Source organism: Haliotis asinina, chromosome 10 (assembly GCF_037392515.1).
Source record: "Haliotis asinina isolate JCU_RB_2024 chromosome 10, JCU_Hal_asi_v2, whole genome shotgun sequence".
NCBI lineage: Eukaryota > Metazoa > Mollusca > Gastropoda > Lepetellida > Haliotidae > Haliotis > Haliotis asinina.
Genome location: NC_090289.1, coordinates 334,772 through 360,045, shown reverse-complemented (window position 1 = coordinate 360,045; position 25,274 = coordinate 334,772). Strand labels below are relative to the sequence as shown.

At 39.8% G+C, this 25,274-nt stretch overlaps 1 protein-coding gene across 3 annotated transcripts in view; it reads left to right on the top strand.

Annotated features, from left to right (window-relative positions):
- The first annotated feature begins 1,459 nt into the window (after nt 1-1,459).
- Nucleotides 1,460-25,274, top strand: part of LOC137298545 (kalirin-like) — a 282,884-nt gene continuing 259,069 nt past the window's right edge. For 2 of the 3 annotated variants that reach the window (XM_067830846.1, XM_067830845.1), the window contains exon 1: nt 1,501-1,652. In XM_067830846.1, coding sequence (XP_067686947.1) covers nt 1,586-1,652 — 67 coding nt within the window. In that variant the 5' untranslated portion in view covers nt 1,501-1,585. Of the gene's footprint in view, nt 1,653-25,274 lie in introns of all 3 variants that reach the window. The other variant, XM_067830847.1, reaches the window with a different exon arrangement.

Sequence of the window (25,274 nt, the reverse complement as noted above, 5' to 3'; positions counted from 1 at the left end):
TTTGTGAAGGACAGTACGTACAAAGTATATCCATGTGGGAAGACAATTGTGAAGGACAGTACGTACAAAGTATATCCATGTGGGAAGACAATTGTGAAGGACAGTACGTACAAAGTATATCCATGTGGAGAAACAATTCTGCAGGACAGTACGTACAAAGTATATCCATGTGCGAAGATATTTGTGAAGGACAGTACGTACAAAGTATATCCATGTGGGATGACAATTGTGAAGGACAGTACATACAAAGTATATCCATGTGGGAAGACACTTCTGAAGGACAGTGCTTATAAAGTATATCCATATGGGGAGACAACTGTGAAGGATAGTACGTACAAAATACATCCATATGGGAAGACAATTGTGAAGGACAGTACGTACAAAGTATATCCATGTGGGAAGACAATTGTGAAGGACAGTACGTACAAAGTATATCCATGTGGGAAGACAATTGTGAAGGATAGTACGTACAAAGTATATCCATGTGGGAAGACAATTGTGAGGGACAGTACGTACAAAATATATCCATGTGGGAAGATAATTGTGAAGGACAGTACGTACAAAGTATGTCCATGTGGGGAGACAATTGTGAAGGACAGTACGTACAAAGTATATCCATGTGGGGAGACAATTGTGAAGGACAGTACGTACAAAGTATATCCATGTGGGGAGACAATTGTGCAGGACAGTATGCACGTACCTGACTCATAAAGAAAACAGCTGTAGTGTACTGACTGTGTGGTGGCGGGACAGTGCCATGACTAGTAGCAACAGCAACTGAGTGAGTAACTGGATACAGGTGCACGTCACATGTCCCAGCAGATGACTTTTGGGTTTAACAGGTTGTACCCATGTGCAGAGTAGTAGTAGTAGTAGTAGTAGTAGTAGTAGTAGTAGTAGTAGTAGTAGTAGTAGTAGTAGTAGTAGTAGTAGTAGTAGTAGTAGTAGTAGTAGTAGTAGTAGTAGTAGTAGAGGAAACAAAGTTCTTTTATTCCGGACAATTACGATACTAGCTTGTGCAATACAAACCCGTCAGTTTTGTTTCTCCTGGGGCTTATAACCTGAGGCAGCCAAGCAAGTATGTTGTCAAGCCCATTGCTGCTAATTTCTTAGCGGTTGAAATCTATAGAGCAAAGATTCTAAATGATGCTGATTCAATACTTGTTACGTTTGACTCGTTACAATTTCCTGTATGAAACATGTATATAGTTGTAGGGAAAATATTTTAAAGCATATGCTGAGCTAATCGATATTAATCATTTTGTGATAAATGTGGAAATTATGCCTATGTGATTCAATCATTTATTTTAAACATTTGTTGGATGAGCAGTGCATTGCCCAGACACGTTACATATATCAAATGTTGCACGCAATGACAGTCAAAAGACAAAAAGGCTGATAGCAGACGACAGGCACCTGTCAGGCGTCTGAACGAAGACTACCGTAGACTACCGATGCTGACCTGTCGGAAAAGCCCGAGCCACGCCGAAGTTATGTTATTACAATGGCCGACAGAATAGGCTAGATGAAAATGTTTTTGCAAAATTCAGTGGATATATTGTGTACAATCATGGATATATGAAGCATGAGTGCAGGTGAAATTGCAGCAGAAGCCGGCAATGACAAAGAAGTGGAATATTACTATCGACCAGGTATAATGAAAATAATGTGTGGTTTAAAATGAGGCATGGAATGGTTTTGGTACGGAGGCTGCAGGGCGAGCCGCCGAAATGATGAGGGGATGGAAGCAGCTATGTTGACACCTATTCATCGGCTGTGTTCTTTTGATTTGTTTCAGTGTAGGATTGATGTTAAGCTAATGTACATCCTTTGTTTAACAATGATGTGCACATAGAGATAAGCAAGTAGCTGAAGTATCTTCTCTTGACTAGGGTTATCCAACATTGGTATCAGTCGGAATAACTGATGCCATTTTCTCCAGGAATAAGAATTAATGGTGAGAGCTGTATTTATCTAACGCAGAAGTCAAAATAACCTTGATAGAATTTAATTTTGTTTACTTTTCCATATGTATTTGTTTGGAATTTATTCCATGTTGAAAATATTTTCATCAGGTAAATGTTTGTTTTGATGAAGTCAGTTGTGTAGTCTGTAGTGTAAATAACACATGACATTACTGATGACAGAGGAGTTATCTGAACTTTTCATTATCATGTCATGATACTCACACAGGAGCAAATAAATGACTTACTTTGTCTCAAACAAAATTTACATGAATCTTTACAGAATTTGTGATCAGGGAATTTATTTCACTAGACATATGTATGATAATTTCTCACATTTCTAATTCAATTCATGTTGTATCATCAATCCCATGTTAATGGGGACTGTAACATGCAGTGTGTGAAATTTACACTGTTCCTGCAGTCCCTGGTTAGTAAGTGATAAGTTTGCAGTGAAGTTTTCCCAAATCTACAAATGTTTTTTTGGACCAGTGAAGTACAGACTGTCCATTCACTGAACCTGTGGTCTAGTATTTCCTTTGGCATTCCTGTTCCACACAGATTGTTAGTCAATGACAGTGTTGTTGTGATCAGTGCAGGAACTCAAGCACAATATTCGCATTGTAGTATTGTAGTGGTTTATATGGAATGTAAACAATTATATGTCACATTTAAAACATTTCAGCTTTATGCACTGGGGACATGACACCAAAGCAAAATAGGAATATTACTTCCGCTTGCCTAGCAGTTAAATACAGCATCATATGTTGTGCCTGTAGCATTGATATGAATAGTAGACATTCAGTAAGTATTCAAGGTAACATTAGATCCCCAGAAACCTTTGCTGGTCACAATTTAAGGATTGTATCATCAGACTGAGAGACATTTCACAATTGCTTGGGTTGCTAGTCACATTTTCAGTCACTGATTCATTGTACAAAATTGCAATTATGTACAGACCTCTGTCATATTTCTGAGTGCATCAACAGTCAATAATATGTCTTGTCATTGACACAAAATTGAATGCTTTACTGCTGATTGAAATGAATTTGTTTAGTTTTCATGATTATATGGACAAATAACTCCAGATAAGTGAACAGGCACTGGCAGCTTCATTGAATTTTTAAAGTTTTGACTATTCCATATCCATTCTGTTATCAGTGGTTCAAACTAGTGTTTAGTATCATTTAACTAGTGGTTAGTATCATTATTTGTTAGCCTTGGCATGTGGAACAGCATCAGATGAACCTGAAAATTATTTGTTTTTATCATAGAGTAGTTGTCATGTTTCTCATCAAGTTAATGCTAAGGTTTGAGCAGAATTCTGTTGACAAGATGTTTGGTGGTTTCTAGTCATGCATACCTCCACTGACATACCTTTGAGTGCTGCATATTCCTACTATAAATACTGACTGCTGCATCCTAAAAGATGACTTTTGTAGCCCATATTCTGACTGCTGCATCCAAAGTGGTGACTTTTACCAGAACTGGAACCACTCTGGTTAGCTTCAAGATAGCTGTCATTAAGCCTACAATTAAGAAACCTTCCCTTGATCCAGACATCCTGAAAAGTTACAGTCCAGTATCTAACTTTTTTTTGTTGTCCAAAGTCTTTGAGGAAGTTGTAGAAATCCAACTTTTGAAACACATGGAGACATTTTCCCTAAATGATAAATATCAATCTGGGTATAAGTCAAACCACAGCAAGGAAACAGCCCTTAAGTGTGTCCTTGACCAGGCTAAGATGAGGGTTGACTCTGGTTCAGTGGCAATGATGGTGAGTTTGGATCTCTCAGTTGCATTTGATGCAGCTGCCCATCAAGGACTATTGGATTCCATACACCAGGGGTATGGTACAAATCTGTCATGGTTCAAATCTTATCTGTCTGACAGAGTTCAAGATTTAAAGATTGGCAATATGTGCTCCAACAATATGCTTCTGACCTGTGGAGTGTCACAGGGCTCAGTCTTAGGGCCAATATTATTTACTTTGTTTTAGATCTAATTACTAGTGTTACATTCTCTGTGATATTCTAGTTGGTTTTACTGTCCTTCGTTGACAGATTTTTTATAACTTGCCATTAATTAATATGTAGTTTCGTAATCAATCACTCTCGTCACGATATGGCTGGAATATTGCCGATGTGACGATAAATCTTAACTCACTCACTCACTCAATATTATTTACAGTATATATAACACAGTATATATTACACTGCTGATGACTCACAGCTAGTAGATCACTTTAATATAACCGAGGAAAAAACAGTTATTTGCAAGGTCAAGAGCTGCATCTCAACAATTCAACATTGGATGTCATCGAACATGTTGGTGTTGAATGACGACATGACAGAAGCACAACTATCTGACCACCGGCAAGACTGAAGAAATGTGACACTAAGCAACTTCACACAGGACAATCTACAGTGTCTATTTCATCTTCACTCAAGAACTCAGGTGTTAATATTGACTGCAAACTTTCTATGGAAAGTCAAGTTTCACAGTTATTGAAATACTGCTATTTCCATCAGACATGCATTGGATCCATTCACCATCTGTTGACACAGGATGCTACAGCATGTCACATGAGAACTTTAGTCCTCTCTTGCCTAGATTACTGTAACAATTTATTGTTTGAAGTTACCAATGAGTTGATCAACAAGTTACAAAAGATTCAGAGCATTGGTGCCCATATTTTAACAAGAAGCAAGCCATCTTGTTGCATATCACCCATTCTCCAATCTCTCCACTGGCTTCACATTGCTGAATGCATCAAATTCAAAACACTGATTCTCACTTTTCAAGCATTTCAGTAAAAGGGATATGTCTGGTTTGAAGACCTCATGACAGTGTACACTCCTTCCAGAACTCCCTTCAATGATCAGTTTCTCCTGTCCATGCCTACTTATAAACTCAAATCATCTGGTGCCAACTCATTTCAGTTGCTACCATTTGGAACTGTCTTCCTCGTGATCTAAAGCTAGCACCAACTTTGCCACTCTTCAAAAAGGGACTCAAAACGCACTTCTTTCAACAATATGTTTTATAAATCCATGTATTATCTTGTGCATATAAACTGTGACTTGTCAGCGCTTTGAGCATTGCCAGTGTGTGGTATGGTCAGCGCTATATAAATATAAATACTCCGTATCATTATCATTATTATTATTACTCTAAGTATTGACAGTTGTAGCCTAAGCGGCCGTACCGAAATTGCTAAACCATAAATTCTGGCTGCTGCACCCTAAGTGGTGACTACTGCAGCCTAAGTAATGACTGCTGCATCTTCAGCCTAAGTAATGACCGTTGCATCCTAAGTTATGACTGTAGTGGCCCCAAAAGTGACTGTTGTACACTAAATGGTGATTGTTGTACCCTAACTGTTGTAGCCCAGTTGGTGACTTTTGCATATTAAGTGGTGATTGCTGTGCTGTAAATGCTGGATGCTGTACCCAACGTGGTGATTGCTGTACTGTAAATGCTGGATGCTGTACCCAACGTGGTGATTGCTGTACTGTACATGCTGGATGCTGTACCCAACGTGGTGATTGCTGTACTGTACATGCTGACTGCTGTACCCAACGTGGTGATTGCTGTACTGTACATGCTGGCTGCTGTACCCAACGTGGTGATTGCTGTACTGTACATGCTGGCTGCTGTACCCAACGTGGTGATTGCTGTACTGTACATGCTGGCTGCTGTACCCAACGTGGTGATTGCTGTACTGTACCATGGTCAAGAACACCAACTTCCACCTCACCTGAAATCAGATCTGAAGTCAAATTCACAAAATGGAGAGGAGCAGAAGAATTGCCACCTATACCCTGATGCAAAACATCTGAGTTAGCTGAAGACTCACCAGCAAAGGCAAAATATCCTTCAAAATCAGAGATTGAAGAGCTCCAGTATCCCTCAAGATAATAATGGGCCAGGGGTAGAATTATCTCCCATAAGTGACACATAACCCTTATAAACAAAGGGCAAAAACTCCTTCCGAACTACAGAATCTGGGGACTTACTCTCACAAACAACACTCTCCTCAGAACCACCTGCAAAGAAAGGCTTAGGTGCGATGGACACAAAAGCATTTGGGGAACCTGTAGCCTGATTTCTAAACAGGAGTTAGTAACATGCAGAAATCAAATGACCTGGCTTCTTACAAAATGCACAAACAGGATCAGAACCATTGGTAGTCTTAGGCTTAGACTGAAAAGTATGTGACTGCTTGCCATTAGGATTTGAGCCTGTTCTAACACCTATGTAACCTGCATGTCCTGGGCCCCCTTGCACAGAGCAATCTTAGTTACAATCAATCTTAGGCCCCTACGATCAACTTTACAATCACTGTACAATTGCTATAATCCACTTACACAAACACGATCTTAAGACAGCATGGATTTAAGATCGCAATCTTAACTAAGATCTAACTCTTCAACGTTGGAGGTAGAAATTTCTTAAACTCGACTCCTGTCTACAATTGTCTTCAAGTGCGCATACTTTATGATATTTTGTTGATAATTATTTTTTCGTTTTGTTAAAAAACGTTTTATGCAAATTTCACATACCCCAGCAAGTGTATTTTTCCCGTTTGAAGAATACTTATTTAAAATGCATAGATTACAACTCTTGTCTCTCGTCAGATTCAATTTTTACAACTAGAAAAAACATAATTCTGCACGTTATCCAACTGTAGATTATTTCACTGATAAACTAAGACAAAATCATTAACCGACAAGAAACACGTGGAGATCTGTTCTGTCACAACAGAACATGCATTGTATTTGGGCAGGGAAGATTTTACGGCAACAGCATAATATGCAAAGGGAAACCACTCCCATCTCGCGTAAAAACTAAGATTAGCTCCCACTGAGGTATTGAAAAGGTCATGGCCACTGCTAACCGCATGCAGACACCTTTCATTACCATCCTTTCCTTGTTTATCAAAAAGCTATGGTGTTCATACTTTTACCAACACTGAATCGGGTGAGAATTGTACTCTATGATATCGACTCGATAATGATGTTGTTCACTACCTCAAATAACGATATTTCAAACGTTAAATCGATGTTGCATTCTCAGTGTTGTTGAAGTGTTGAGATGAATCATACAGTTTTATGCAATATAAAAGCAATCCCCAAACGCAAAGCTAATTATTTGCGTGAAACTGACAACAACGTGAACGCCATTTTGCTACTGACTACAATGATCTTAGCTCCTTACAACTGGTTCCGACCAATTGTAAGTTTTGATTGTAACTTACAATGATCTTAGCCTACAATCGCTTTGTGCAAGTGGATGGCGATTGTAGCCGAAGCCTAAGATCGCGATCTTAAGGATTTACAATAATTGTAGCTCTAAGATCGTTTTGTGCAAGTGGGCCCTGAAGTCTTAACTGGGGAAACGCCCTTTTGGCCAGAAAAGTTTGTAATATAATTTGTATTACCCAGAGACCTAAAAGAACTCTTGTGAGTCAAACAATAATCATCTGCCAACATTGCTGCCTTATGTAAGTCATCAACCTTTTGTCCATCCAAATAAGTCTTAAGGTCAGCATGAACACTCTGCTTGAAATCTTCCATCAACACTGTCTCAAACCATCAAAATTTGTGGCTTCCTTAGACCACATCACCTATCAAACAGTGCTTGACTGAGAATGGTTTTCAAATTTTTTCAGTGCAATTTCTTTGTCAATTTCCAGTTTCTTTAATTCTAGTTCCTATCTGTCTCTTTCCCTTTTTCTTTCTCTATCTCAAACTTTTTCATTTCCATTTCTTTTTCTTTTTCGATTTCCAACCTTTCAGTTCTAATTCCTTCATTTCTAGCAGGTCTGAACATTCCTCTGGCACCATTTCCAAAACATCATCTTCAAAAACTTGCTCATCAATGGGCGACCTTTTTGAATTTATCTTCCTTTTACTAATCAGCTAGGTGCGCTGATCCGGACAGTTCAACCTTAAACTGACAGCGCATGTCATATGCGCGATGTGAGCCATACATATTACCTTTACACTTAGAGACAGTTAACCAATATAGCCTTCACCTACACTAGTAATGTTCACGCCGGTGCATGGACAGAATATCTTTTCCCTTTTACGATGATATATCAAGTGTTATGTCCTAAAATATTTATTCCATGATTCTATGACACAACTTGGATAGGCATGAGTGCTTACTTTGCAAGTATGAATCGCGAAATGGCATTTCGAAGCGAGGCAGTTGAATCAACTGATCGTTTTCAGGTCATGTTTTGTCGTTTTGTTGACGTTTTGCAATCAGTTATTTAAGCCTGGCACTAGATGTCTCAGTATCACACATTTAAAATTGCAGTGTATTTTCAGTGTATATGTACTCAGATCATTTTAGTATTATGGACGATATGGCTGCATTCATGGAATTTACAATGGCGGGAGCTGATGCGGTGCGTGAAGTGTGAAATAATGAAAGTCTTTTCATGTAAATTTCATCGGGTCGTTCATGATGGGATTAGGATTTTGGACAACACAAATATTTAGCAGGTACAGAGGAAAGTGAGAAGCAATTGTCAAGTAATTATAAAATAACAGTAGCGGACGAATTATGTCAATCATCGCCTACATGTAGCCAACTTTCAGATGCGATAAACATGGGCATAACTAAAATCTACGTTTTTATGTCTGTAACAGTTTGTGATGCATGAAATATAAATTCACTGTATAGGCAAATAATCCATAAAGATATTGCAAATTTCTACAATGACTGCATTTTAAGTATTATCAATTAAGGGTATGAATTAACATGTTTTGATTTTCTTAAGTTTCAATAAGGGATATAATATTAACATATTAATTTATTAAATATACTAGCAAAACTACCATTAGGTTAAGTACATATTCAAGGGCACTGTCCAGATTCTATTTTCATTACACAACTAAACAATACATATATTTGTATTGATAATAAATTTCAGTCTGTAATATAATAAATGGTACTGGTAAGTGTTGTCAGCATCAAATGGTTTACATTTTCCTGCAGTGTCTACATACATCTTGTCTTCACAATGATCAGATTGTTATAATAGTCATGAAAATGCTCACATTTTATTTTTAGAGCTTGCTCTTATGTTTTTTTTGCATGAAATTGATTTTTCAAATCACAAATATATCAATAAAGTCAATATTTTTTCCCACTTTACATTGTATCTGCACTGTACAATGTTGTAAATCCATCTGATTCTTTGTATGCTGGTGCGTGTGTACTTTTATATTTCATTACACATGCATGACTTTATTCAGTCATTGTACCTCGTACTGTTAAATTTGTAATAATATATATAAATGCATAAACATATCTTCATATAATAATTGTGGGGTTAAATTCGATTTTATATCATCTAAAACATATAGTTGATAATAAACACATTTTCTGTGTTAATCCCTAACAAACAGACATAACCTTAAAATTTTCTTTGAGAACTGTTGAATGAAAATTAGATAGTTAGATAGTTAAAGTTAGATAGTAAATTTTCTGTCATGGGAAATATTTTGTCAACTTAATGTTACCAAAACAAGACACATATGAAATATATTTCTATCATACACATATGCTTGGGCAGTCAGAATTATATGTTGTTTGTTGAGAGAAAATGACTATTTATATTAAGAGCATTAAACAGAGTTTAACTTTTGTAAGAAATGACCCAATAAATTCACATATGTAACATGACTCACAATACTGACTGGTGGACTATATTTCACGGGGGAAATATTTTATTTCAAGCTATGATGACGTGTTTCTGATGCAACCGACTAATTACTGGGATAATAGGTGTATGGCACTTGTATATGTAAACACAAAAATGTACAGTAGTGTCAGAATTTAAAAACAAAATGGATTCAGATGAGTGAGGAACTGCTGCCCAAAACGTAATATATATGTTTCTAAGTAACTGTTACATTCTATACAGAATTTCTTCAATTGTCAGGGATGTGTAATAATCATAAGTTCTCGATAAAGAACTTCCAGGGGATGCTCGTTCGCCGGAGGTGTAGCTCCGTTTTTTTACATTGAATCGGTGGTTGTATAGGAAATATTTGTAAGATTTTAATGTGGCAATAGTTAAAGAATTACTGTTGGGATCAACATAACGGCTGATAACATATAAAAAAGAATTTTCATTACTCCACCGATGCTATGACACCTGAGACTTGCCCTGTCTCGTGTTCTGTCGTAGGAAATGCCGTGACAATATACCGACTTTTCATGGCGTTTTCCCTATCGTGTCAGTTCATACTGCATTTGGAAATTAAACAACGGATGCCTTTCTAAACTAAAAATCAAAGCAAAACACGCGTCAGTTAATGGCTTTTCATCGTAAACGATAATTTTTTCAGTTAAGGGGAAACACGGCAACGCGCAATCTCGGTTTTGTCTTTACATGTAGCAAGTTGTTGCAGGGCACATTGACTTGGAAACCTGACCAGAAGCGAGAATTTGAACTGTTGCTTATATCATTATTAAAGGAGAGTTATCGCCCCTCGCCACAAAAAGATCGCCCATTATAGGGATTCAACACAATTATCAAAATCTGAAATTTCCTCATTGCAGGTTTGGCGTCAAGTTTGAGATGTGAAGAAATTTGCTATAAATCTGATTTCCGCAACTGACTTATTGTCTCAGAGTCAGGGAACAATACAAACTTCTCAAGGTCAAAGACCATTTTGCTGGTTTAACAATAAGCATGTTGCAAAATTGCAAAAATTTGAAATAAATATCACAAATGGTCTCAAATGTCAAATGAATTCTATCCCGGACGAGCCCCCAATTTTTGTTAAGGTTAAAAATTTGCCATGACAAAAGGTGTAAGAAATCCCCAGTGAACCAGCAAAACAGAACAAAGACAAGTCTAAAACATTCAAATATTGTATTATTAAGCAAAGAGAGCAAGTTATACAAAGTCACAAATGAATTTCACAATACCGATTTCAAATACAGTACAAATGAGACAAAATCTAAGGTAGTGGGTCACAAAATATATAGCAAACTCACCAAAGTCTTGATATGATAGTGAGAAACAGTTACGCTGAATGTAACACAGCGAGCAGTCAGGCAGCAGTTACGTTGATGGATATTGATGATGTATACTCCAGTGAATGTGTCGGTGTCCGTCACTTCAACTAACATTTATATATACTTTCAGTCATAGTTTCAAGAACTTTCAAGCACTTACAACCATCACCACTAACATGGAGAGCTCTAGAATAATCATATTCGTCTCGTGTTGTTGTTTTTCAAAGGGAGGTAACTCTAAAGTACTGCCTTAGTTCCTATAATTCTCTATAGGAAATGGACCCCATAATAACTTACACCAAAACCTCAAATATTGTGACCCAATTACAACTACCGCAATAGTAATTAATAGCAACTCAAATCAGGGAAAATACACTTTTGTAACATAGTTTCTAGTAATTTAGGGTTGGCTGGTTTGTAGTCCAAGTTATGAAAAATGAGTGGCCTTAAAGTGTATTAAAGTTGTATTTAGAGTAGGTTAAGTTGTGTTGGAGAGTAGGTTAAGTTGTATGGGAGGGTAGTGTTAAGTTGTGTTGGAGAGTAGGTTATATTGAATCCGAGAGTAAGCTAAGTTGTATTGGAGAGTAGGTTAAGTTGTATGGTATATTGAATCAGAGAGTAAGTTAAGTTGTATTGGAGAGTAGGTTATGTTGAATTAGAGAGTAAGTTAAGTTGTATCGGAGAGTAGGTTAAGTTGTATCAAAATAAGATTATAGGCAAAAATCAAATCTTCTTTGGGCATTCACTCTGAAGTAGTCTCGAAAGTATGTTTGCAATCTCTAAAAGCAAAATAGTGGGGTCAGCCACTTACATTCGACCTGTTAAGCTTGCTCCTTTAAAAGTTGTCTTAGTAAATTACATAAGTAGTATCAGGATATATCATCCCTTGTGGTGATACAGCGATATGTTATGGACCCTCGCGATATTCATATCCTGCTATAATGCCTACATGCGTTTTGTATCGATGCACTCAGTTTGCATACTTGACTTTGCAAACATCAGTACTATTGAATTGTTACACCTTTACACAAAGTAATTTATCAGTTGTATATAACAGGGATGGCAATTTTCTGCGAATCCATGGAAATCAGCAGATGTAAATGCAGATCTGTCCATCCTGGACCCTGTTTGGGTCCTGCACACCCCATACCCTCAGCTGATTTACAGCTGAAATCAATGTTACATGTTGCCGTCCTGGTGCAAGACAATGATGCAGATCTGTCAGTTGTATGACAGTGGAACTATTATTTGCTTAGAGGACTGTGTTGTGGATCAATCGCTTGTTTATCAATGTTAATAGGACTGTTGTATGGATCTATCAGTTATGTATGGGATTGTGGTGTGGACCCAACACTTGCTTATAGGACTGTTGTGTGGATCTATGAGTTTTGTATAGGACTGTTGTGTGGATCTATCAGTTATGTATGGGACTGAGATGTGGATCCAGCACTTGCTTATAGGACTGTTGTGTGGATCTTTCAGTTATGTATAGGACTGAGGTGTGGATCCAACACTTGCTTATAGGACTGTTGTGTGGACCTATCAGTTATGTATGGGACTAAGGTATGGATCTATCAGTTATGTATAGGACTGAGGTGTGGACCTATCAGTTATGTATAGGACTGAGGTTTGGATCTAACACTGATGTCAGTTGTATATATAAGAATGTTTGGCGTAGTGGATTGCATACAGTGTGCACTACTTTACACACGCTGGATATGGTGGATACTGCACTACCCCAGTGTCCTGACCTATCTGTTAGAGATAAGCAGCCAATCACAGGGTGTGTTCAGCAGTAGTTATAAAAGTCTCCCACCCCATTGGCTGCAGGTGAAGGGTGGAATAACAAGTATGGAACAAGGCTAGGAAGTTCCTGTAAGTGTAACAGATGGCTAGGCCTTCAATGGATCCAGCTGCAAGTCGGTGTCGCTCTGATGTCAGTCTATCTTGGTCACATTTTGATTCCTTCCTGAATAAACAGAGATGTGAATCTTGTGTCTGTGCAGCTGTTGTCTTGTCATTAGGTTCAACAGTAACATGTCACCACTTTGGTAAAACAATGACCAGATTTTGAGATGACATAGAAGGAATGAGAGTTGTCTGTGAAGACAGGAGCAAGGTCAGCCCCAAGGCCTACACCAACCTTTGTCATGATTACCTGCTCCCCCTCCCCCTCCCCCTTCCCTCCTCCACATAAGGATACACCTGCACTTGCCAGCCCTTGCACTCATCATCACCCCTCCTCCTCCACACCCCCTAACCCCTACCCTCATGCTCTCCCTTCACCATATGGGATATGTGACCGAACACAAACACACGCCCTTGCCAGCCCTCCCCCTACACTCCTGACTCCCTGCTCCATAGTGAAGAGGGCAGCAGCAGGCAGGAGGATATAAGATAAGGTTTGATGAATCATGGCATTAGAGCAGAGATAACCAGCAGAGGGGAACCTATGCACCAAACTCACTCTTATATGGGATATAGTTACACTCCCAGAATACCTGCACCCCTCTCATTGATAGCCTGCACCCCCTCCTGGTGCATCACAGAAGTTCCACCCTCAGTTCCACAGCCGACTTATAGCTGCATGAATTGCTGCCCAACTTGCTAAGTAGTAGGGTATATGTTTTGCTTGTTGATTAATGCTACCTTACTTTATTTTGCAAATAACAGTTTCTTGTCATTCTGTTAAGAAAGACAGAAAGTAAAACAGATCTGAACATAATGATTTTGTTTCCTTGACTCCAGTTACTGTTGTAAGAATGGAGTCAAACTTAGACATATCCATATGTTTTGCTACTGTAACTTTTTTTGTGATATGTTGACTGTGAATGCATTACTAGTTCACATGGTTAAATTCTGATATGAGTTGTCCATCACAGTTCCCTGCAAGCAACTGGTGGTGAGGGTTTGTGATGGCTGTGTGGGAGTAGGGGATATGCTCGCAGCACAGTGCATGGGAGCTTATTCATACCTGTCTAGACACAGTTGGCGGGGAATCAAATATACTCACCCATGCAGACATTTAGCATGTTTAGTTCATCATGCTGGTATCTACATGCTCATATCTCATATGTGTTGTCATCAAATATTAACAAAAGTTAATTTTTATGGTGGTGATGTCTGTATTTTGATATATGGAGGGGATGGTGTTTGAATGTAGACATACGTAGGGATCAGTTTACCATAGCATCGGCATCATTTCCATCATCCCTGAACAGATTCAGTTTCATCATCACTGGTAGAACATGAGCATGTGATGGTACACTGCCCCAGGAGGGTCCTTGACCAGGAGGTGTATGTCTGGCTATATCTGTGATACAGACTCCAGTGGTCAGGGATGTGAGTGGCAGATACATTGTGTACAGTCAACAGTCTGGATCTCATCAAAATACTGGCCTCACAACTTGGTAATAGCATGTGTAAACTAAACCCAACTATTCATGAGCTCAACTGGCAATAACTAGCCAGAGAATATTTATCAGTTGACCTGAAATAGTCAGCCAAGGCACAATTGACTAGATCATGTGACAATAACTGAGCTTAGTATATTTATCAGTTGACCTGAAATAGCCATGTAGACACAATTGACTAGATCATGTGACAATAACTGAGCTTAGTATATTTATCAGTTGACCTGAAATAGCCATGTAGACACAATTGACTAGATCATGTGACAATAACTGAGCTTAGTATATTTATCAGTTGACCTGAAATAGCCATGTAGACACAATTGACTAGACTACCTGGTAGTAACCAGTGTTAGCAATATTCCTGAACTTGCCTGATCAGTGAAGGTAGACAGCTGTGAGATTTGTAAAATATGTTTGTCAATGGCATGAAATATTGAAGGTAAATCCATAACACCCAGTTCCAGTTCAGTTGAGATATAAAAGTTCTAAGCTTGTTTTGTGTGATGTAGTCAAGATATACAGTCTAACCCTGTTAATCTGGACGTTTTGGTTTCACTCAAAAATCGTCCAGATAGCGAGACGTCCGGTTAACTGGATCAAACAAGCAAAACGTGGAAATTAAGTGAAAGCAAAATGTTTTCATGTTCATATCAATAAGTCAACAGTCAATAGTAATAACAGTGAATCATCATAACATATAAGTGTACCGATAATACATGGAAGGCAGAACGCAGGTTACAGTTTGCCAGGTTGTCTCGGACGTTACATCGTATAGCATGTGGAGCTTCAGATGGTAAGTTACATGAAAAATGTAAATCGATGACAGAAAGTTTCTTTTTTTGCCAACTACATATGCTTTTTTTAAATTTTAAAGGTCTTGATGAGATATTCCCATGTGCCAAATCCTAATGAACAGCCCAAGTAACACCCGTCACTAGTGTTACGATGGCTAATTAATCAATTCACAGCAAATGCCTTCCAGTAGATTAAGAATGCAATTACATAGTCGTGTGATAAATGTTATTGAGGTGACACATGCACATGCACGTTGCACAGGTCTCTCCGTCAGGATAAGTGGATCATTTTTCAATGGAAATCTATGGGAATGGTTTGAAAATTCGCCGTCCTAATCCGGAAGCATGGGGTTCGGTTAAAGGTCACCAAAAAATCAAACATAATTAAAACACAATTATCACTTATTCATGACATCTAATATACATTGCTGCTTGTTAGAAAACAAATAAACAAAATTATAAGCGTACAATTGCGATTCAAAAGTGCAATATTTTGTACTTGGGTTTACTTCCCTCGAAACGAAGCCCTCGGGAGACCGAACACAGTCATAACGGGTGGCTGTGCACTCAAGGGTAATGACGACTTCCGATTGGCTGGTTCATTTGCTGATACGCTGAGGGCTCACTGTGTGTACAGAAAGATGATCTGTTTGATGGGCCCTTTATAAGTATGGCTAGTCACAAGAAAGTAAAATTCTTTATGGATAACAACTTCTTTTATTGTACTTGATGCATCGTTTCAGTATGGATTCATATACCGTTGTCAAACAAAATCATTTACACTAGAATAATTTGTTATCCCTAGAGGATGTATATAGAGATGTTGGGTTTTGTAAATACACATCCTGTGAATTTGAGTTCGATCAAATCAAAAATCATCTCAGCAGAGATGGTGAACTACTGCGTAACTGGAAAGTGTCAATCGTCCAAGTACGAAGCAGGACTTGAAAGAGTTTGCACCAGTTTCATCCGAAAAAATGGATGTAGTTTGTTTGCAACCCACAGACATTAAAACTTGTCATGTGTGTACAAGCAACACACCTGCCTAATTACATAATGTGGCAGAGACTGGACTTGGGTTTCTCGAGTCATAAATCAATTTATTTTGTTTATGGCGTATGGCCTGATAGGTGTTCAGTTCAAATTGCATGTGGTCAATGATTGAAGCTGTGTATTGTATATTGTCTTTAGCAGACAGGCAGGCAGACACACAGGTGTCAATAAACCAGACATTGAGCTTACTCTGTGACTGCTTACTACAATCAACAAGCTTGTTTATGTAATGAGTGGATTATTTACTTGTTTGTGTACACAACCAAGATTAGACTACTGCTCACGACTTCATTCTCTGGGCATGCATACTGTTTCAAGCTCCGTGAACCTATTCACTGCGCATGCGTTACGGGCGCAGCGCAGCACAGCGGGGGGTAATTTAGTGAATCGTTTGATTTTGCGGGCTTTTTTTTCATCGCGTTTTTTTTCAACTTTATAGACTGAATTAGCACTTTTCATGATTTGTTTCGGTAAGTGCATACCTAAAGGTATCAAAATCTGCAAAGTTGTGTTTTACGTTGCATGTGACCTTTAAGCGAGTGCAATTACTGAACGAAAGTTTCGTTTCCCATAAAAATCATCCGGAAGGCGGGGTTTGCGGATATGTGGGGTCCGAATAAACGGGCTTTGACTGTAATTCACGTTCAGAAGCAGATTTAAGTCATTATTATGAGCTTGTTTTAGAACTTTTAAATCTAAAAGAATTCCCATTTTGTTTTTATGGCAGTGTCTTCATCATGATAAACCTTTTTGGGTATTATTAATCAGCTCATATTCCCATTTATAGTACAATCAAGAAGAGGAAGGTGTTTGTATAATCTATGATACTCAATTCGTTTTGAAAGGCTGCATGTTTTAGTAGTACAGTTAAACATTTTTGTGTCAAGACCTGTGTGACTAATTTGTGTTTTGAGAGATGTTGGTTGGAGAATGAATGAGTTGCATGCTGCATATGTGACAGACCAGTTAGACATGTCTGACATTACAGTTGTCAACTTTACCTATGCCGTGATCATTTAGAGGAAGTTTGTCCTGGAACTGGAGGTACTTGTTTGAAACTGGAAAAGGAATTCAAGAGAACTGTTATGGTGACAAACCCTATTGGGCCCTATTGGACAAAAACCTATGGACAGTGTGTTTTTTATTGACACAACCATAATTTCGACTGCCCAACTGACTTATATCACATTCACAAGGTAATTTGACTTATCAAGATTGGGTAAAAATTTAATTTTATTTTCCAATAATTAGGGATAATGACCACGTTCATCATAAATGGCATCTCTTTATGAAATAATCAGATCTGCACATTTATTAATGTGTATTTTATAGAATGTGCCAAATCATGTTACAGATATGGATTATAAAGTCAAGAATAAGTGCGCTTTCTGTTTTTCTAAATTGTTCAACCAAATCGCGTTAATTTAGATAACAGTTCAAGGATGGTTCTTTGATGCTGTCTGAAAGATGATATCAAGCCAACAGGAGGACACCTGTCACCATGGGTACTTGTCAAATAAGCTACTTCTCAATGATGGATCATACTGTATCTTCAGCCTATATATTCATGATATTCATCACCTTTTGGTAGCTCAACTGATATTGCTCACTTGCGCTGATTCAGACAATCCTCTGAAAGAAGATATCTGTATCACTTGCAGCTGCTCATCACCTGCCAACTCATCAGATGTAGCTCCTTATCACATGTAGCTACTCATCACATCTATAATACTGAGTGTGATGTGAAACTAAACTTGCTAACACATCACATGTAGCTACTCGTCACATGTAGCTATTCACGCATAGTTACTCAAAGTCAAATGTACCTTACCACATGTACCTACTCATCACTTATGTAGCTACTTATCACATGCAGCTACTCATCACATGAAGCTACTCATTGCACACAGCTAATCATCACGTGTAGCTACCCATGACACATAGCTACTCATCAGCTACAGCTTTTCATCACATGTAATTACTCATCAATTGTAGCTACTCATGGCATAAAGCTACTCACCACTTGTAGCTGCTCACGTGTAGCAACTCATCACATGTAGCTATTCATGACATGAAGGTAATTGTGACATGTAGCTACTCATCACATAGCCACTGATCACAGGAAGTATTCCATAACAGTCTAAGTAAAATGAAGTCTCGATATTATTCATTACACTTCTATAATGAGACTAACAAACCCTAGTATAAGTAAAACAGGACCCGAGTCATGTAAAATGGACTTGAGGACTCACAGGGGAGATAATTCAAAACGTCACACAGAATCAAGATGGCTGGTCTTGAGAAAAAATCAAACAAAATGTTGTCTTTGTGGCGTTTGCCTTATTTACGCAGCTAACCTTAAGCCTTCTTAAAGGGTTTCAGGGCTTTCTGTGAAGCATAGAACCCAAATGACCAGGTCCCATGTACTGCAACAGTTCCCAACTACAGCTCATGAAGTTGTGTGAAGATTGTAAGGAGAACATAATATCCAAGGTCAAAACAATACCTGCTATTGCCCTAACCACGGACATGAGGACAAGGAGTAGCCACTCTCGGACATGTGGACAAGCGTAGCCACTCACTTACATGTGGACAAGGAGTAGCCACTCACGGACATGTGGACAAGCGTAGCCACTCACGGACATGTGGACAAGCGTAGCCACTCACGGACATATGGACAAGGAGTAACCAATCACGGACATGTGGACAAGGAGTAGCCACTCACGGACATGTGGACAAGCGTAGCCACTCACTTACATGTGGACAAGGAGTAGCCACTCACGGACATGTGGACAAGCGTAGCCACTCACGGACATGTGGACAAGCGTAGCCACTCACGGACATATGGACAAGGAGTAACCAATCACGGACATGTGGACAAGGTGTAGCCACTCACGGACATGTGGACAAGCGTAGCCACTCACGGACATGTGGACAAGGAGTAGCCACTCACGGACATGTGGACAAGGAGTAGCCACTCACGGACATGTGGACAAGCGTAGCCACTCACGGACATGTGGACAAGGTGTAGCCACTCATGGCTTTATCACTGTCACTGCTCACTACCTATCAAATAGGAATTTAAAGTCATGCATCCTTGCAGCATGATGTGTAGAGGAGAGGCACACTGGTGAAAATACTGCCGCAAATCTTAAATCAATTAAGGAGGAATTTGGTATACAAACAGTGTCTGGCATTACATTTACACCTGACAATGCTTCAGATAGGTCAGTTGCAGCAAAAACAGCTGGCAATCCCCATGTCTGCTGTTTTGCCCACACACGCAAACTTGTGGTCTCCTTTGCAAAGTTGACAATGGCAAACAATTTGATACAATTAGTCTTCACTTTTGTTGTTTTCTACATTGATATTCAGTCATTCTTATCCAGCTTAATTTCAGTGTTAAATATTCATCAACCAACACATACATACACGTTCAAAATAACATTGACACATGTGGACCTAAATCTAGAAAAAGTTAAAGTTCTAATAACAGTAAATACCACTGACGTGATGTCCGTTGCATAGAGTTTTGGAAAAGGAAATGCAGTGTTGTATTATTTAAGTGTTTAAATGTTTAATGTTTATTTCACCATAAGAAGTCTCAAATAAACAGCAATCCTGTTTTACATATTTTATTTGTTATGTTCCATAGTCGATCCATCTTTAGACGATATCCAATGTAGCACCAATCAATGAATGCTTTGTCTCAATATGTTCCAGCTTGTGCATGTTGTTTATTTTTTGTCACAGTTTAGCCATGATTATGTGATTATGTGCTCTATCGTCATATCGATACTTCCCTTGATGGTAAAAACCAATTTCTTTATCCAAGAACGTTTACATTCACAAATACATGTTTCATTATTCGGAGATTGGAAGTTAGAACAGCCACGTGTATGTTTGAATGCTGGTTTTAGATAAGCATCCAAATTGTTGGGTACTCGGGTTCGAGTTGGGTCTGACCCCTCGAGTACTCGAGTGCCAAATCTTTTACTCGTGAGAGCCCTACCCTAGTAGGAGGTCGCATGAAGTAATCTTTGGGATTGACCAATCAGAGCACCACTTACTTAGTGGACATTCTTTCTTATCTTTTGAACTTTTACCTTGAAAAGGTTTGTACCTGAACGATTCCGAATGCTATTTTCCATACAGTTGTTTCTGAGTCATGCACATGGAGCATGCTACAACAGTGCCAACAGTGAGGAGTAAACAGTTGTTTCATGATAAAATAGCATTTTTGTCTATATTACTTTCTCCTATATGGTGCCTTGCATATGGAGGTTGCCACAGTATTTTTATGTCTGAGTTTTGTATTGCACTGATGGAAAGATGTAGACATTGATGGAAAGACATAGACACCGATGGAAAGACATAGACACTGATGGAAAGACGTAGACACTGATGGTAGGGTGCATTGAAAATAATAGAATAGCACTTAGCCAATCAGAAAGCGACATTCATGTGTGAGGTAAGAGAAAGTTCCATGTAGTATTACTTCCTCTAACACCACTCAGCACATAGTCCTATGTACCACGGTTCCATGTACCACTGCTTCCTGTAACACCACTCACCACATACATCCTATGTACCACAGTTCCATATAGCACTGCTTCCTGTAACACCACTCACCACATGCATCCTGTGTACCACAGTTCCATATAGCACTGCTTCCTGTAACACCACTCACCACATGCATCCTGTGTACCACAGTTCCATATAGCACTGCTTCCTGTAACACCACTCACCACATACATCCTATGTACCACGGTTCCATGTACCACTGCTTCCTGTAACACCACTCACCACATACATCCTATGTACCACGGTTCCATGTACCACTGCTTCCTCTAACACCACTCACCACATACATCCTACGTACCACAGTTCCATATAGCACTGCTTCCTGTAACACCACTCACCACATACATCCTACGTACCACAGTTCCATATAGCACTGCTTCCTGTAACACCACTCACCACATGCATCCTGTGTACCACAGTTCCATGTACCACTGCTTCCTCTAACACCACTCACTACATACATCCTGTCAATGAACAACAGTTCCATGAGGCACTGCTTCCTCTAGCACCACTCACTATATACATCGTATGTACCACTGTTCCATGTACCACAGCTTCCACTTGCACTACTCACCACATACATCGTATGTATGAACCATAGTTCCATGTAACACTGCTTCCCCTAGCACCACTCACCACATACATCCCATGTACCACAGTTCCATGTACCACTGCTTCCACTAATACCACTCTACTGACCCCCTTTTACCAAGCTCTGCTTTGTAGTCATTTTGTCAATGAGTGGACAAGATGGGAGTTGCTTTGGTTATTGATTCACTAAGATTAATTCATCTCAAGCCCTTTTCATTTGCATATTTATTGCTTCAGGTTGGGTTGGTGCTCAGAGAAATGTGAGGGAGGGAGATTTACCCCGGGAGTCAGGGATTGTGTCCATGGGAGATTCATCAGAGGTCATTTAAGGGAGATGGGTCAGTGGCTGTGTTCAAGGAATGTGTGTCAACGGCTGTTTTCCTTGGACGTGTTCCTTGTTTAAGGGTGTTGTGAACAAGGGACCTGTCACTGTCTTACCTCACACATAAACGTTTTCTGATCGGCTGAGAGCTTTTCTATTATTTTCAGCGTACCCCGTTTACAAGGGACACGCTGAGCCCGTCTGGAACCCCTCTCATGGCTATGTTTATGACTGGGCCCTTTGTAAGCGCAAAAACAGGCATGTGAGATGAAAATAGTCTAGTACTATTGTCACGGAAAGATAACTCTGAATTTCCAAACATGGTTCTTAGAATATCCTACATCCCATGGGCATATCAGCAATAGGGTCATTCCCTTTGCAAATGTTTCAGTGTTGTAGGTTGTTCATCCTCAAAGTTTATGTTTAAATTGAGCTTTCAAAGTTCAAAGGTTCCACCATTTTGATGTTTTGAAAAGCGTTTAACTATTCCCGATTTGATTGGTTTGCCACAATTCTTGGCAATAATGGCGTATGAGAGGGATATGAGTCTTCTTGTAGGTCATGGAAAGAGATGAGTAGTTACGAATGATGCAAATAGATGGAAGGGAGATAACTCTAAATCTGTTTTTCTTGTCTTGCCTTCTGCAAAATCTAGCCATGTCTACGAAAAGATTTGCCGCACATTCCAATGAAGAAATTTTGACAAAAAGCTGAAGAAGGAGAATTACATCGCGGCAGCTTTACTAAGACAACCCCTGCGTGAAAAGCAACAAGCTGCAAGATTAATTCATATGATTCACTCAGATTCACAGAGGTTTGGGGCCCCATTGTTGTTCATCTGCGGCTTCAAAACCACTTTCTGCTTCCAGACAGTCTTTGTCCCAGAACCTCGACAAACAGTGACTTCAAGATATTTGAATCAGACTTGGTTCTTCTGTTCGTTCCATTGTGCTTATCCAGCTCTCTCCAGCGGGCAGAAGACTTAGGATTTATGCCCCAAAGTGGATCATTTTGGAAGATTCTTTCGTCCTCGACATATTGTCCAAAGGGTTTCAACTTTTGATTGTTGGCAGTCAAACTCTCACACTCTCTCCAGTTCAACAGCTTCAATTTAACTGGGCTTTTATTCTCCAATACTTTTGGTTCCAAAGAAAGGCTCGAACAAGTTGAAATTCATCTTCAACTTGAAGGTCTCCAACAAGTTGTATCTTCCACCTCCACCTCATTTCCGGATGGTCTCTGTAGCTCTTCTCCAAACTGTTATGAAGCTTAGGAATGACATGACCAGTCTGACTTGCAAGATGCATGTCTTCACATTCCAATTTTTCTGGCTCATCGCAAGTTCCTCGGCTTTGTCTTTGAATATGAGTCCACCCCTTTGGAATTTCTGTGGCCCAGTGGCTATTTACATGGGTCGCGAGGCCAATTATCAGTTTTTCAGGGGAATCATCAGGGGAATAACATTTGAGGCTTACATAGACGATTGAATCAAGGCTCAGAGCAATCCACTCTCCTTATGCGGCATATGGAGTGCACGATGCAGCTACTTCACTAGTTAGACTGGCAGAAGTCGGAACTGATCCCTACTAGCTGTCTTCAATTCATCGGAACTCTGTTTGTTCCGGGGGATTGCTTTATCAAGATGCAGCGTCTCATTCCCCTTGCACAATCCTACCCCAGGAATAGCAGGAGTTCATGGGACCTTTGACGTCAGACCCCATCCCCATAACGCGACGAGATCAACTGCAGCTTTCACCATTACAACTGTTTCCAGCTCCTCAAATCAGAGTGGGCAATCCAGAGGCGCCGATCTCCCTTCCCTTGGATCTACATCCCTACCTCTGTTGGTGGATGGACGAAGTGAATGCTTGCAGAGGCATTTAGAGGAGATGTAAATCTACATCTGTATGTCGACGCATCTCTTCATGGGTGGGGAGCTAGCCTTTTCGACCAGTAAGTGTCGGGGCAGTGGTCTCTTGTAGATCAGTCGTGTCACATCATCATTCTGGAGCTGAGAGCGGTGATCCTATCCATTGTGCATTGGGATCTTCGTTCAACGTTTCTCATGATACGTTCAGACAACACAGCGGTGGCATATCAACTGGATGGGGTCAACAGGGTCTCCTCACATTCTGTGATGGACTCAACACTTTTTTGACCTGATAGACCTGGGCCAATTATATGCCAGGAGTGAAGACTTGCAGACTCGCTGTCTTGGTCAAGTCATCCTTCCCGGATGGAGTGAAAACTTCATCCGGAGGTATTCCACACATATTGTTTTCCACTAACATCTCCCACAGTGGACCCGTTTGCCACAAGATTCAATCAGCAGTTGCCTTGCCTTGTGTCTCTACTTCTGGATCTGTTGGCTTGGGGGCAGGATGCTCTGACCATTCCGTGTGACGGTCTCAATGCTTATGCATTTCCACCAGTGGCCCTTCTTCCACGCACTCTTTTCATGCTGTGCACGACCCAGAATGTGTCACTGATTTTGGTCGCGCCCTTTTGTTTGGCCAGGAGTTGTTTCGTTGATCTGCAAAGCCTAGCCAAACCTAATCCCGTCCCACTTCCAGATCAGTGAGATCTTCTGATTCATCCGCACTCTGATCAGTTCCATTGGTCTCCTATAATGCTCCTTGTTCACGTCTGGCGCATCTTCATCAGTCCTTGGTAGCTAAGGGATATTCCAAATGGATCGTCTCTGCTATTACAGCAGCGCTTCGCACCTCTACTCGGTCACTCAATGATGACAAGTGGAAACATTACGAAGCATACTGCCGAACCAAGGCTATTAAATCTCCAACTACGGCTTCACCGCAGATGGTGTCTGAATACTTTAGCATCTGAGAATCGCCGGGAGACTTAAAGTTTTGACTTATTTGGCAGCCCATAATACAGTTATTGCGGCGGCCACAGAAGTGAAGATCCCTACCGTTCCTGAGCTCCAATCTCTCTTAAGGTCTTTCAAGCTCATCGACCAATCTCGGAAGTTCCGACCTGCAGCTTGGGATTTTTCTGTCGTGGCCTGGATCTTCTCACCTAGGGAACTAGAGCATGTTTACTTCACCACTTGGGTAGTGGGGCATACTGTGGATATTTTAATCATAAATTGTATGTTTATCTTGTCTCATGCGATAGAAGCCCACCCAACCTGCTCCTCATTGCAGATTATGGAATGCTCCAAGTCAAGAATGACAAGTACAGTAGGAGCTGTCAAAAGCGGCATTTCTCCAATCCGGCAAGTAAAACTGGCATAAAATCTCAGTCCCATCCACAGCATGTACATTTATTATCAGCTCTACAATCTGGCACATTGTCTAAGCTGGATTATTTCTTCAGTCCCATTGAGTGCTGGTTTAAACAGCTTCCACTGTAGAGGTCATCACGTGAGCAGCATAGCATGCTGCGCAAGCTTACTGATGATTGACAGGTGTCAATATTGGGGTAGGGACAGAGGTCGGGTACAAACTTTTGTTTGAACTTAGCTTCAAGCACATTCCACACGTAG